General features: G+C 46.8%; 1 protein-coding gene across 2 annotated transcripts; it reads right to left on the reverse strand.

The window, feature by feature from the left end:
* Positions 1-502: 502 nt before the first annotated feature.
* LOC131575116 (ly6/PLAUR domain-containing protein 2-like) lies at positions 503-11,125 on the reverse strand. Of its 2 annotated transcripts, none has more exons than XM_058830162.1 (4): positions 10,948-11,125; positions 5,374-5,528; positions 1,816-1,935; positions 503-1,226 (listed from the first exon to the last, which is right to left on the reverse strand). In XM_058830162.1, exons 2-4 carry the CDS (start codon positions 5,423-5,425, stop codon positions 1,015-1,017), a joined length of 384 nt encoding a protein of 127 aa, XP_058686145.1. In that variant the 5' UTR covers positions 5,426-5,528; positions 10,948-11,125; the 3' UTR covers positions 503-1,014. The 2 variants fall into 2 exon arrangements, with proteins under 2 accessions (XP_058686145.1, XP_058686147.1); XM_058830164.1 differs by having other exon boundaries at positions 5,374-5,531.
* Positions 11,126-12,102: the final 977 nt, after the last annotated feature.

The following is a 12,102-nucleotide window of genomic DNA, read 5'->3' on the forward strand; positions in this document are numbered from 1 at the left end:
GGAGACCACATGTGCCCCATGGAAGAGTTTATATCACGTTTGGGTTGATTATCAGAAATATCAGGATTGAAGGAGGATATTTTTGCTGGACCTTGGAAAGGCAATTATGGGAAAATGCAGAACCAGAATGGGAGGGAACAAAATGTAGAAGCCTGGAGAAACACACCAGGAATTGCGGATGATGCGCTGGAGGATTACAGCAAGGGGGAAGAGTCATCCTCACTCATCTCCAAATTCAGGGAAAATTCAATATTCCCAGTAAAGATAGATTTGTGCAAGGGGAGCAGATGGAAGAAATGTTGGTGGAAAGTCACTTCCAGTGAGGGATAATGGAAAATGTCTCACCCATCTGCTGTGTGACTGACCCCAAAACCCAGCTCTGTTAACTGTTAAACAATAATGAAAGATGGAGTATGGAAATAAAAAAAAATGAAAATTAAATGTGATTACAATAGCTTTAGCACAAGATTTTTTTTATTCTTCTCGAAAGGGTACAGAGAACATGAGATTTTAACCTCCCCAGAACAGATCATTGGCATGGGAAGTTCAGTCTCCTGCCTCATATTTTGGACACAGAAATGTCTCCATAATTTTTTTGGGTACAAAGAAGAAGATCTAGGAAGAACAGCAGAAAATGATGGGTTGGAGAGGACCTGCTCTAAGGCAGTAGGGAAGGCTCTTCTCAAGGTTTTTTGCCTTAAATATACTTCACACGTTTGAATTTTTTTACTTCAAACCCAACCAGACAAGCACAACGAAGAAATTCCACATTTAATTTTGTGGGAGTTGTTGAAAGATCAGTTAAAAAATTCAGTTGTGCCTTCCTGAGTTTTGCATCTCTCTTAGCTGTGGGAGAAGTGTGGATATTAAAAAAAAAAAAAAAAAAAAAAAAAAGCAATGATGATTTTTGGGAGCTGTTGAGTGTTGTTCATGAGGCATCCACATAGAAAGCTGGGCTGGTGGGGGGTTATTTTCTTCACGGAATTTTCAGAATAAATGGCTCCCATCATCCCCTCACAGTCTAGTCCAGAAAAAGGCACAGAGGGAACTTGCCAGGATCCCAACCGGCACAACGCTGATCCTCAAGCTTGCTGCGCCATCGAAGTTGCACAGGTCAGAGTAACAGCAGGTGACAGGATGTGTCATCCCGATGCCATCCAGGTCGGAGGGGACGCAGGAGGAGGAGCACATCTTGGTGACAACTGAGACTCCTGTGGGGGGATAAACTATGGCAAAGAAAAAAAAGCAGGAATGGTTAGGACTGGGGAAAACAGAGGTCAGCATCACCATTCTCTTTTGTCTTCTGATGACCAGGAGTTGGTGTCATAAAATTATAGAATGGTTTGAGTTGGAAAGGAATTTAAAGATCATCAAATTCCAACCTTGGGACACTTTCCACTAACCCAAATTGCTCCAAGCCCTGTCCAACCTGGCCTTGGACACTTCCCAGGATGGGGCAGCCACAGCTTCTCTGGGAAACCTCTGCTAGGGCCTCCCCACCCTCACAGAGAAGAATTTCTTCCTTATATCCAATATAAACTCACCCTGTTTAGGTTTAAAGCTATTCCCTGTTTTCCTATCACCACATGGTCTTGCAAAAAGTTAAAATCTTATTTCTGAGCATTAATAACCAGGAGCTTGCATTCACCAAATATTTCCTCACACAAACAGAGCTTCCCACAACAGCAGGAGAGCTGGAGATCCCACGGGAGTTCTTTTCCATCTTTAAGCGGAAAGAGGAACCAGTCTCCACACCAGCACTGTCGAAACACTGATTCCTGTTAAAAGCATGGATAAAGAAGGAATTTCCCTTACCATCCTCCTCGGAATACATCGTGGTCTTGCATATGAAGTCAGACCCCGTGCAGTTCTCAATTGTCAGGCACTTCTCAACTGGGGTCAAATCCCTGCACGTGTAACACTGCAAGGAGTGTCCTGTGAGGAGGGAAAACAGGAGGAGGGAAAACATGAGGATGGCCTCAGTGTGGGTTCTGTCTGTGCCCCTCCAGGTATCTCTCAGGAGGGATTTTCAAAAATAATCATGCGGAGAATGGGAATGGAATACTCGAAGGTGTTTGGAGTGATGGGAATGAGAAACACAAAGGTCTGGTGGTCAAAGCACAGCCTCAGGTCAGGTTCAGACCCCTTGTGATGAGTCAAACAAGACAGAGCCATAAGCACAGGAGACCCCGTGACACAGGAAAGAGCTTGAGCTGATTTATTTCTCTGTTTTCTGGATCTACCTGTCTCCTTGACTTGAGCAGAGTGTCAGAAAGAGATCCCAGACTCCCAGAATCTCAGAATAGGGAAGGTTGGAAGGGGCCTCTGGAGCTCCACCAGTCCAATTCCTGCCCTCAAGCAGGACCAGCCTCTTGTCCAGGTGTGGTTTTAGTGTCTCCAAGGATGGAGATTCCACAGCTTCCCTGGGAAAGCTCTGCCACTGCTCAGTCAACCTCACAGTCATAAGGTGTTTCCTGAGGTTTCCTGTGTTTCAGTTTGTGTCCTCTGCCTGGTCCTGGCACTGGGAATCACAGAAATGAGCCTGTCTCTCTCCTCTTCAGGAATTCACAGACATTTATACAGTTCCCAATCTGAACCTTCTCTTCTCCAGCCTGAGAAGTCTTTTCCTCAGAAGAGAGATGTCCACCCAGCCCATGCCTCACCTGCTTGTCCATGAGGATCTTGGAACAGATTTCCTAAAGAGATTTTGGACCCCCCCATCCCTGGAAGTGTCCAAGGCCAGGCTGGACAGGGCTTGGAGCAACCTGGGGTAGTGGAAGGTGTCCCTGCCCTGCCCATGGCAGGGGGTGGAACTGGATGGTCTGTAGGTCCCTTCCAACCCAAACCATCCCCTGATTCCATGATCTTATAGGAAAGAGCATCAAAGTCCTTCCTGAACTCCAGGTAGAAAATATCCACAGCTCATCCCTTGTCTACTGGGTCAGTCACTTTATCACAGGAATTTGTCAGCTTGGTCAGGTTTGTCCCCTTGGTGAAGGATCTGGATACACACACCAAAAAGTCGGAGTTGGACCTGAGTTGCAGCACTGAGAATTTCCTCTGCTGCCACCCACTCTGCCAGCTCTTCCCAAAGGCTGGGAGGGTGGCCCAGACAGGAGGAATTTGTCTCCATCAAATTCACTGAAGCCACGAGAACAAAATGAGCACAACACTCCCCCTTGTCCTGAGATTCTGGGGTTTTGAGAAGAATGTTATTTTAAATAATGGAACAGTTTGGGTTGGAAGGGACCTTAAAGTCTTCCAGTTCCAGACCCCTGTCATGGGCAGGGACACCTTCCACTATCCCAGGTTGCTCCAAACCCTGTCCAACCTGGCCTTGGACACTTCCAGGGATGGGGCAGCCACAGCTTCTCTGGGAATTCCATTCCAGGGCCTCACCCCCCTCACAGAAAAGAATTAAACCAGACAGCAGCACCATGAATGGATTGCATGTGACAAGTTCTGCTCTAGGCAGAGACCACAGACACAAAATTTGTTTCTCAAGACTCCAAATCCGTCCTGAGCCAGCTCCTCCTGCCTTTTCCCTGACTACTTCAGAGATGTTCCTCATCCCTGTTGAGCTGTAAAGCCCTTGAGAGCTGCAGGGGATTCTCAGCTCCTACAACCACAGAATAAGCACAGCCCAAATCCTTCAGTGACTAAAGTCTTCTGAGATGGAGAAACTTTGGAGAAAATCACCCCAGATTTTTGTGACACAGAACACTCTGAGACAAAGACATCAAATCAAAACAGCGCCTGGTGTTCCCTATCACCAAAAAAAGCTGGTTTTGACAAGTTTTTCAGGGAATTTTGCTCTCTGTGGGTTTTTCTGAGGAATTCAACATGGGTCATCTCCTCTAGGTGCTTTCTTCCACCCCCCAGCAGACACCTCAAAGTGTGTGTTACAACCACACTGATGTATTTTGGTGCCATCACACCCCAGCAGCCCCTCTTTAGTCTGGGAAGTCCCTGTCATCCTGTCTGTGTGACAATCCTGATGAAATTATTGTAAACCTCACTAAAAAGGAGAAATTATTCAGCTCCTTCCAGCACAGCTCCAATGGGATGTCAGCAGGCTCAGGCAAACAAGTCACGGAGTGAAAATAGACACCATCCTAATTAATGAACCAGAAAAAATCCCTTTTTTAAACAAACACAGCAATTTTCCTGCTAAAGCAAACTTTATTCCCTTGCTTCGCCATTGTGACCTGATGCTTTGTTTGCACTAATTCCACATCTGACAGTTGGGAAAGTCATCTTTAGGAGGAAGCATCGTTCTCAGTCTCACATTTCATGATGCTGGACAAATACAACCCACAGGATTTGTGTTCCTCTCTGAAAAGAAAACCAAACAAGCCACCACCTGTTTCTCCCCTGCAGAGTCTGCTCAAGGAGCGAGGACCAAAAACGTCCTTGCATGAGAAGGAAATAAATAGGAGTAAAAAAATCCTAACACAGCTCCATAGACAGGCACAGATAAAATCAGACCGGGCACTGTTTGGATTTGAGAATATCCCGATAAACAGTCACAGATCCTGGATTGATCCTGATCATGAATTACCTTGGACATCCAACAAAGCTTGGGATCATCAATTTTTGTCCACAAAATTGGTGTGGTGGTAGAAACAAGGGAGAGAAAGGATGGAGGGAGGATCATGGAATCATGGAATGGAATCACAGAACGGTTTGGGTTGGAAGGGACCTTTATGATCATGGAATTCCACCCCCTGCCATGGGCAGCACCACTTTCCACTGGACCAGGATGCTCCAAGCCCTTGGACACTTCCAGGAATGAGCATCCACAACTTTTTAGGGTGACCTGTTCCAGTGCTTCTCTTTGATCTTTAAGGTCCCTCCTAACCCAAACCATTCCATGATGTTATGATAAACATCAACCCTGGAGTACCCGGGCCACCAGCAGTGTCCCAACTCATCTTTCCCATTTCTAACAGCTAAAATTGGATAAATCCTACATGTAACATTTTTGGAGAGCTCCCACACACGCTGCATGGAACTGACATCCAGGGCTGCGTATCAAAAAAGGTACAGAAAGTTAAAAATAATGTTAGAAAAAAAAAAAAAAAAAAGTGAGATTGAGCACAAACATGGAAAAAGTGAAAGTGGGAATTTGCATTAAAGAAATGACATGGTTTAATCACACTTTGCCTTGTGAAACTCCCTAAAGAGCCTGACCTGACAATCCCAATGACACCAGCACCATCCTGAAATATTCCAAAGACAGATTTTTCTTTTTTTTTTTTTTTTCCCTGAAAACTGCCTAAAGTCTGAGACTTTCAGAGGGAGCGGGGCACATCCTATTCCATCACACTGCATCTCCTGAAGGAGTCTGGATAAATCCAAGCAGGAACTCACCCAAATCCAGGCAAGTGACAGCAGCCAACAGAAGAGACAGAAACACCTTCATCTTGCACAGCCCTCGTTGTCTGGTCACTGGGTTGTCACCACTCTCCACCGATGCCACACGTCCTGGGATTTGGCATGCACTGATTCCGTCTCCAGATCCAAATCTACTAGAAAAACAAGTGTCATTGAGCTATAAATGAATTGTAGGAGCTCCAAAGCAGGCCCCACCTCTTCTACTCCGTCATCTCTTTTCATTTTCCTTGAAGAGGAAAATTTGTTTTCTCAGGGTGGACAATGGCTGGGATTGGTTAAGCTGGATGTGGAAGGGCCAGAGTGTGAAAGCATCCTGGTGCTCAGGTCTTGTCCTGCAGCTTGGGAATATTTCCTCTCCTTTTTTGGAGTGGTTTCAAGAAATCCTGGGTAAAAAAGCCTAGGTGGGTGTGAGCATCAAGGAATTGAACCTCATGGATTTTTCCCCTCTGTGTTTTCACCTTCAGTGGGGTGCAGAGTTTATCAGGAGGAAGAGAAATATGGAATGGTTTGGATTGGAAGGGATCATCTCATTCCAAACCCCCTCCATGAGCAGGGATACCTTTCACTAGACCAGGCTTCTCCAAGCCTTGTACAGCCTGGTCTAGAAGTGAAAATCTGACTTTTAATCCCTCACTCACTGGAAAAAGTGAAAAAACAGGACCAGGACCCGAAAGTTTGGGCCAAAGGAATCTCTCACGTTCATTACCAAGGAAGAATGGAATGGAGAAGCCCCTCTGCTCTGTGTGGTTGCAAGTTCACGACTTTTTTGCTCCCCAAACACTTTTTCCATTCCCAACCCTGCTGCCCCAGGCATCTGCTGGATTTCCCTGCACCTCAAGCCAGCTCCGTGCTAGGAAATCCTCCTCCAACATGGGACAAGAAAGTCTAAGTGTGGAATTGCAAAAACTGGAAGAGCCTTTTGGTGGCTATGCCGGGCACCTTCCCAACACAGATTTTCACTAAGGAACGGGGAAAGTTGAATCCAAGATGGTGTTGGAGATATCCCCCCAAACTTTGCTATTCCAACACTGAAGGAATTTTATTCAAAGTTATTCACCTGAACTCTTGGAATTAAAGAATCAATAAGGTTGGGAAAGATGTCAGGACCATCACATTCAGAGTCAAACCAGCACCACCACCATTTTCTCCACTAAACCCTGTCCTCAAGTGCCACATCCACAGGTTTTTTGAGCACTTCCACAGCTGTGACTCCATCACTACCCTGGAGCATGTTCCAATGCCTGACAACCCTTTCTGCAAATAATTTTTTTCCTAATATCCAATCTAAACTTTCCCTGGTGTGATTAGACGCCAATTTGTCTTATCCTGCCTTGAAAGGTTAAAAGTTTTTCTAGGAATGCTGGATGAAAAATGAAGTCATCACCTCTCCAGATCTAAAACTCCTGAATCATGGAATGGCTTGGGTTGGAAGGGGATTTAAAGACCATCCAGTTCCAACCCCCTGCCATGGACAGGGACAACTTCCACTATCCCAGGCTGCTCCAAGCCCTGTCCAACCTGGCCTTGGACACTTCCAGGAATGGGGAAGCCACAGCTTCTCTCAAAATCCATTCCAGGGCCTCACCACCCTAAAAGGGAAGAATTTATCCCTAATATCCCATCTAAAAGTGGTCTCAGCATTTCAGCAATTCCTGCTGCTTTACCAAACACCACTTCTGGGTGACTTCCATCCTCAGAAATTCCGACAGATTGTTTTCACAGTTGCTTCTCTAATACAGTAATTATGTGGATTATGAGGGCTAAGCAGTTATTTCCAGCCCCAAAAATTACCTAGGGAGAGACATTTAGGTATATTCCAGGCCTGGCTTTCCTCGTGTTCAGCAGAAAATGTCATAATCCTATTAAAAAGGCAAAATCCTCTGATGGTGTTTTCCTAGTTCGTAGGGGAAAAAAGAAAAGAAAAGAACCATGGATGGGGTGTGGCTTCTGGTTCCTGGTATTAAGTGGCCTCAAACAATGTGTGTTAAATGATTGGTTTCACCTGCACAGCTGAAATGTGACCTCCCTGCCCTTAGAAAATCTTGGATGGAAGAATCTCCGCCACCACCCTGTTCTAAATCCTGCTCCCTCCTTTGCTCCGGAGGGTGGTTTTGGGGGTGTCAACACACCTTGTTTATGGTTTCAGTTGATCTTATCTGAGTCCTGAAATGTTTCCTCTTTTATGCACGCCCTGTGCTGCTGCTTTGCGGGCTGGCAACTCATCAAAAAAAAACAAAAAACCAAAAAAAAAAACAAAAACAAAACAAGAACTAATGAGAACATTCAAATATTGTTCTGTTGAATTCCTTTTGTTATTTTGTTAGAAACCACAACCTGTTCTATTGGGGGGGTTCCCACTAATTACAGAAAAAAAAAAATAAAAAAAATCTGCATAAATTTGCCTTGTCACGAGATGGAATTTAAATATTAAAAATATTTATATTTTTAAATATATATACATATACTTTATTTAATGTATCTGTTCAAAGGGAAATTAATACAATTCTCTCACTTCAGATTAGTTTGTTGTCATAAATAAAAGGAAAAGTTCAGCCAAATGTTTACTTCCAGCCCGGAAATCCTGTGTAAAACCCTGTCCTACCTCACCAGCTGAGGCAGTCTCAGGGGGAAAGCATCTTCATCAGACCTGCTTCACTTTCATCCAGCCTGGAAATCTCCAAATCCCACAGCCTCCCAGGCTGCCCAATTCCATTGCAAATCCTGAAATTCCCCATCCGCCTCCAGGGCAGAGTTTCAGGGACCAAGAGCTTCAGGCACTGAGAGCCTTCTTGACTTAATTATTTTGAACTCTCCATATTCATTACTGTAATCAGCCCTTGGTGTTATCTCCTATGAATCCCAAACTTCCAGAGCAGGCAGATGCAGGAGGGAAAGATGGGGTTGGATTTAAGGGTGGAGAGGTGCTGACATGACACTGTCATGGGCTGGTGCTAAGCTTTTGTTGGAAGAGGATTTAAAGTTCATCCCATTCCAAACCTTTCCATGGGCAGGGACATCTTCCACTATCCCAGGCTGCTCCAGACGTTGTCCAGCCTGGTCTTGGTTGCCTTCGGGGATGGGGAAGCCACAACAGCTCTAGGAATTCCATCCCAGCCCCTCACCACCCTCACAAGGAAGGATTTCTTCTCAATCTCCCATTTAACTGTACCTTATTCCTGTTTAAAGCCATTCCCTGTGTGCTGTCCATCCACCCCTTTCCCAAAGTCCCTCTCCAGCTCTCCTGGAGCCCCTTGAGGCACTGGAAGAGGCTCTGAGGGCTCCCTGGAGCTTTCCTTTCTGCAGGCTGGACATTCCCAGCTCTCCCAGCCTGGCTCTGGAGCATCCAGCCCTTGGAGCATCTCCATGGACTCCTCTGGACTGGCTCCAGCAGCTCCACGGGTCAGGGATGAAAGGCACTCACGGGAGCAGCAAGGATGGGTTTCTCTGAGCACTGAACTGCTGCTGGGAAGATTCCAGGTGTTAAATCACCATGAATTTCACCTCTGGGACATCACAGTCCCCACCTGGCTTTCACAGAAACCAAAATTCTCTGGAGCTGAGGGTCTTGCACCAGAAAGAGAGGAATTAAACAGGTATCCGTGCCCTTCTCCATCTCCTCCACTGATGAGGAATGTCTTCAAAGGTTAAAGAGAATGCTGGAAAAGCAAAGTAAAGAATAAAGGATGCCAAGCCTGACTCTAGCCTATCCCTATGAATAACAAGTCAGGAATCCAACCCTGCAGCTCTTTTAGAGCCATTTTCACTAAGGCACCACTCATTAGCTCATTAGTCACAGCAGCCTTATTCCTCCTAATTGATTTTACTATAATCCCCTACAATGCATGGCCAGGATCCAACGTGTCTCTGCCTGGCTTGAAAACCATTACATTGGCACAGCTTTGGAGACATTTCATCCCTCTCCCAAGCCTCTGGAGTGTGTAAAGGTCAGGAGATTCCCAAAACTGAGCTTCTGGAAGGTGCCCTCCGGGAAAGGACATGTGTTCTCTCGGTGGGACAAGCCATAGGCTCGAAGGACCCAGCTGAGCAGAGCTGTGGCTCTCACACCTGGGAGCAGCTGGGTTTGACACAGATTGGAGCTGCAGATGGATGCAGGAAGTTTGGCAGCTCTCTCCACACTGGTTTTCACCTCGGCACTGAGCTGGGACAAAGGATCATGGAATGGTTTGGCTTGGATGGGACCTTCAAGGTGATCTCATTCCAAACCCCTGCCATGGGCAGTGACAACTTCCATTTGTCCCACGTTAATCCAAGCCCTGTCCAACCTGGCTTTGAAGGGATTGGGCAGCCACAGCTTCTCTGGGAATTCCAGGGCCTCACCACCCTCACAGCCAAGAATTCCTCCCCAATATCCCATTTCTCCCTGCCCTCTGGCAGTGGGAAGCCATTCCCTGTATCCTGTCCCTCCATTCCTAATCCCAAGTTCCTCTCCAGCTCTCCTGGAGCCCCTTTAGGCACTGGAAGGGGCTCTGAGGTCTCCCTGGAGCCTTCCCTTCTCCAGGCTGGACATTTCCAGCTCTCCCAGCCTGGCTCCAGAGCAGAGGGGCTCCAGCCCTTGGAGCATCTCCATGGTCTCCTCTGGACTCGCTCCAGCAGCTCCAGGTCCTTGTGCTGAGGCCCTCAGAGCTGGATACAGAATCCAGGTGAGACCTAGAGGGAGTGGAGCAGAGGGAGGGAATCCCTCCCCTGGACCTGCTGGTCACACTTTTTGGTGCATCCCAGGGTTCTGTTGTCTCCTGGCTCCAACAGAGACCTGAGAGAATGTTATTAAAGCCAGAGCCAGGGCAGACAGGTCAGACCACCCCACAAAGGGCTCCTTAACTCTGCTGCTCATCCCAGATTCCCACCAGACCTCTCTGTGTCCCCCTCTCCACCCCAGCCATGTGTTGTGAGCAGCTCCTGGGGCTCAGAGAGGCCTTGGATGTTCCCCAGGACAAGAAGGCAGGAACAAGATGATTTATTTTTATAAGGAGTCCTGTTCCCTCCAGATAATCCTTCACCTGCCTTTTTTATTTTTTTTCCCAACCTGTTTTTCTCCCTCTCTGAATTCCATGCAGGTACCTCTTATCTCCAGGTTATTATTTATATTAACCTCTGTGTGGCTCTTAACTCTTTCTGGGCGAGACCTTCACATCCATCGCTTCCCTGGCCAGTGGCCAGCACATGGATACAGCAGCAATCCCACGGGGGAATCTTAGAGGCGTTAATAATTCCTAAAGTGTGGCTATGACGTGCATAGAAAGGATTGATCATATATTTATAACTAGTGGGAATTTTAATTCCTTCCCTATCAATTCTTTTCTCACTCCCTTTTGTTCTTTCTGCTTCCAAGCTGAGAAATTCTCCCTTCCCATCAACTCTGACTGAGGCAGCAATCACTTATTTGGAGATGATTTGCTCCATCCAGCCTTCCCAAGGCATTGTTAATGATGCAGGAATGTAAATCACTCACTCAGTGTAGCTGTCACCTGCCTTAATTATCCCCTGCCTTCATTCCCGACTTAATCCAAGGAACAAGAGATACTTTCCTACCTGAGTCACTTCTCGCTGACCCAGAAGGGAAGAACAAGGACAACACGTGTAAAACACTAAATAACCCAACTGAAAAGTACCAGCTTTGCCTCCAGGCCCTTTTCATCTCCCTCTAATCCTGCAGAGCTTGGCACTGGAGCTGGAAATATCCACATTTTTGGCTGCTGGGAGCTCCCCAAACCAGTAGAAAACTTAAATGAAGATTCCCCTGCCCAGGTGAGAGGCTCACTGTGTCCTGCACCAAAAACAGCCCAGGTACGGCCCCCAGATGCTTGAAGATTTCAGGAACGTGTTTCTGATCCCAAACTTTGTGACCCCCAGAACATTTCTCCCTGGGAAAGGTGAGGAAAACAACGCCTCTCCTATGAGGAAAGGCTGAATTGGGATTTTTCTGCCTGGAGAAGAAAAGGCTCTGAGGAGAACTAAGAGCACTTTCCAGTGCCTAAGAGAAGAGCTGGAGAGGGACTTCGGATAAGGGCCTGGAGTGGCAGGACAAGAGGGAATGGCTTCACAATAAAAGAAGGCAGTTGGGAATGTGAGGCATGTTCCAGAGGTCTGGAAAAGGCCTTATCCACTCCCATCTGATCAGGCTGTTACCAAATGCCCACAACACCACCTGTCCTGATCTACCCCCTCTCCCTGCCCAACCAGATCCCAGCCACGGCAGAACTCAGTTCTCTGAGCTATCCCTCCATGTCCCTGTGATCCAAACATTTCATTTGGTTTGGAAGATGGATTTAACCCCAGGCAACACGAGGAGCTATTAGAGATGGAATTTTTCAGCCTGTGAAACAGGCTGGGAAGGGAGGGCTCAGGGGGCCCCATAGCATCTGCCATGGAGAAGGGTCAAAGAGAGGTGTGGGATGGATTCATTCCTGGTCCAGGGGTTCCAAATGAAGTCCTTTCTCCATCATGTCCCCTAGGAGAAGGGGCTTGAGGTCCTGGGATGCACTCCCATCCCAGTCCATCCCAAGGGAACGCACTGGCAGAACTGGGCCCTGCCGCTGCCATCTCCTGACAAGAGAAGAAAATGCAAATCTCTCCTCCCAGCCCATTTCCCAAGGAAGAACTATTCAGGATAATATCAGTATTTTTAAATATTCACTGTTCCAAAAATTCGTGGTTTGTAGTCACTTGATTCCAACCAGCTTGAGG

The sequence above is a fragment of the Poecile atricapillus genome, chromosome 2, assembly GCF_030490865.1.
Source record: "Poecile atricapillus isolate bPoeAtr1 chromosome 2, bPoeAtr1.hap1, whole genome shotgun sequence".
Classification (NCBI taxonomy): Eukaryota; Metazoa; Chordata; class Aves; order Passeriformes; family Paridae; genus Poecile; species Poecile atricapillus.

Excerpts from the sequence above, each read along its gene's own strand:
- LOC131575116 (XM_058830162.1), bottom strand. The coding sequence starts at position 5,425 with ATGAAGGTGTTTCTGTCTCTTCTGTTGGCTGCTGTCACTTGCCTGGAT. Across the intron at positions 1,936-5,373 it reads TGTCACTTGCCTGGATTTGG|GACACTCCTTGCAGTGTTAC; the intron begins GTGAGTTCCTGC and ends CCCTCCTCACAG. Across the intron at positions 1,227-1,815 it reads GATGTATTCCGAGGAGGATG|TTTATCCCCCCACAGGAGTC; the intron begins GTAAGGGAAATT and ends TCTTTGCCATAG.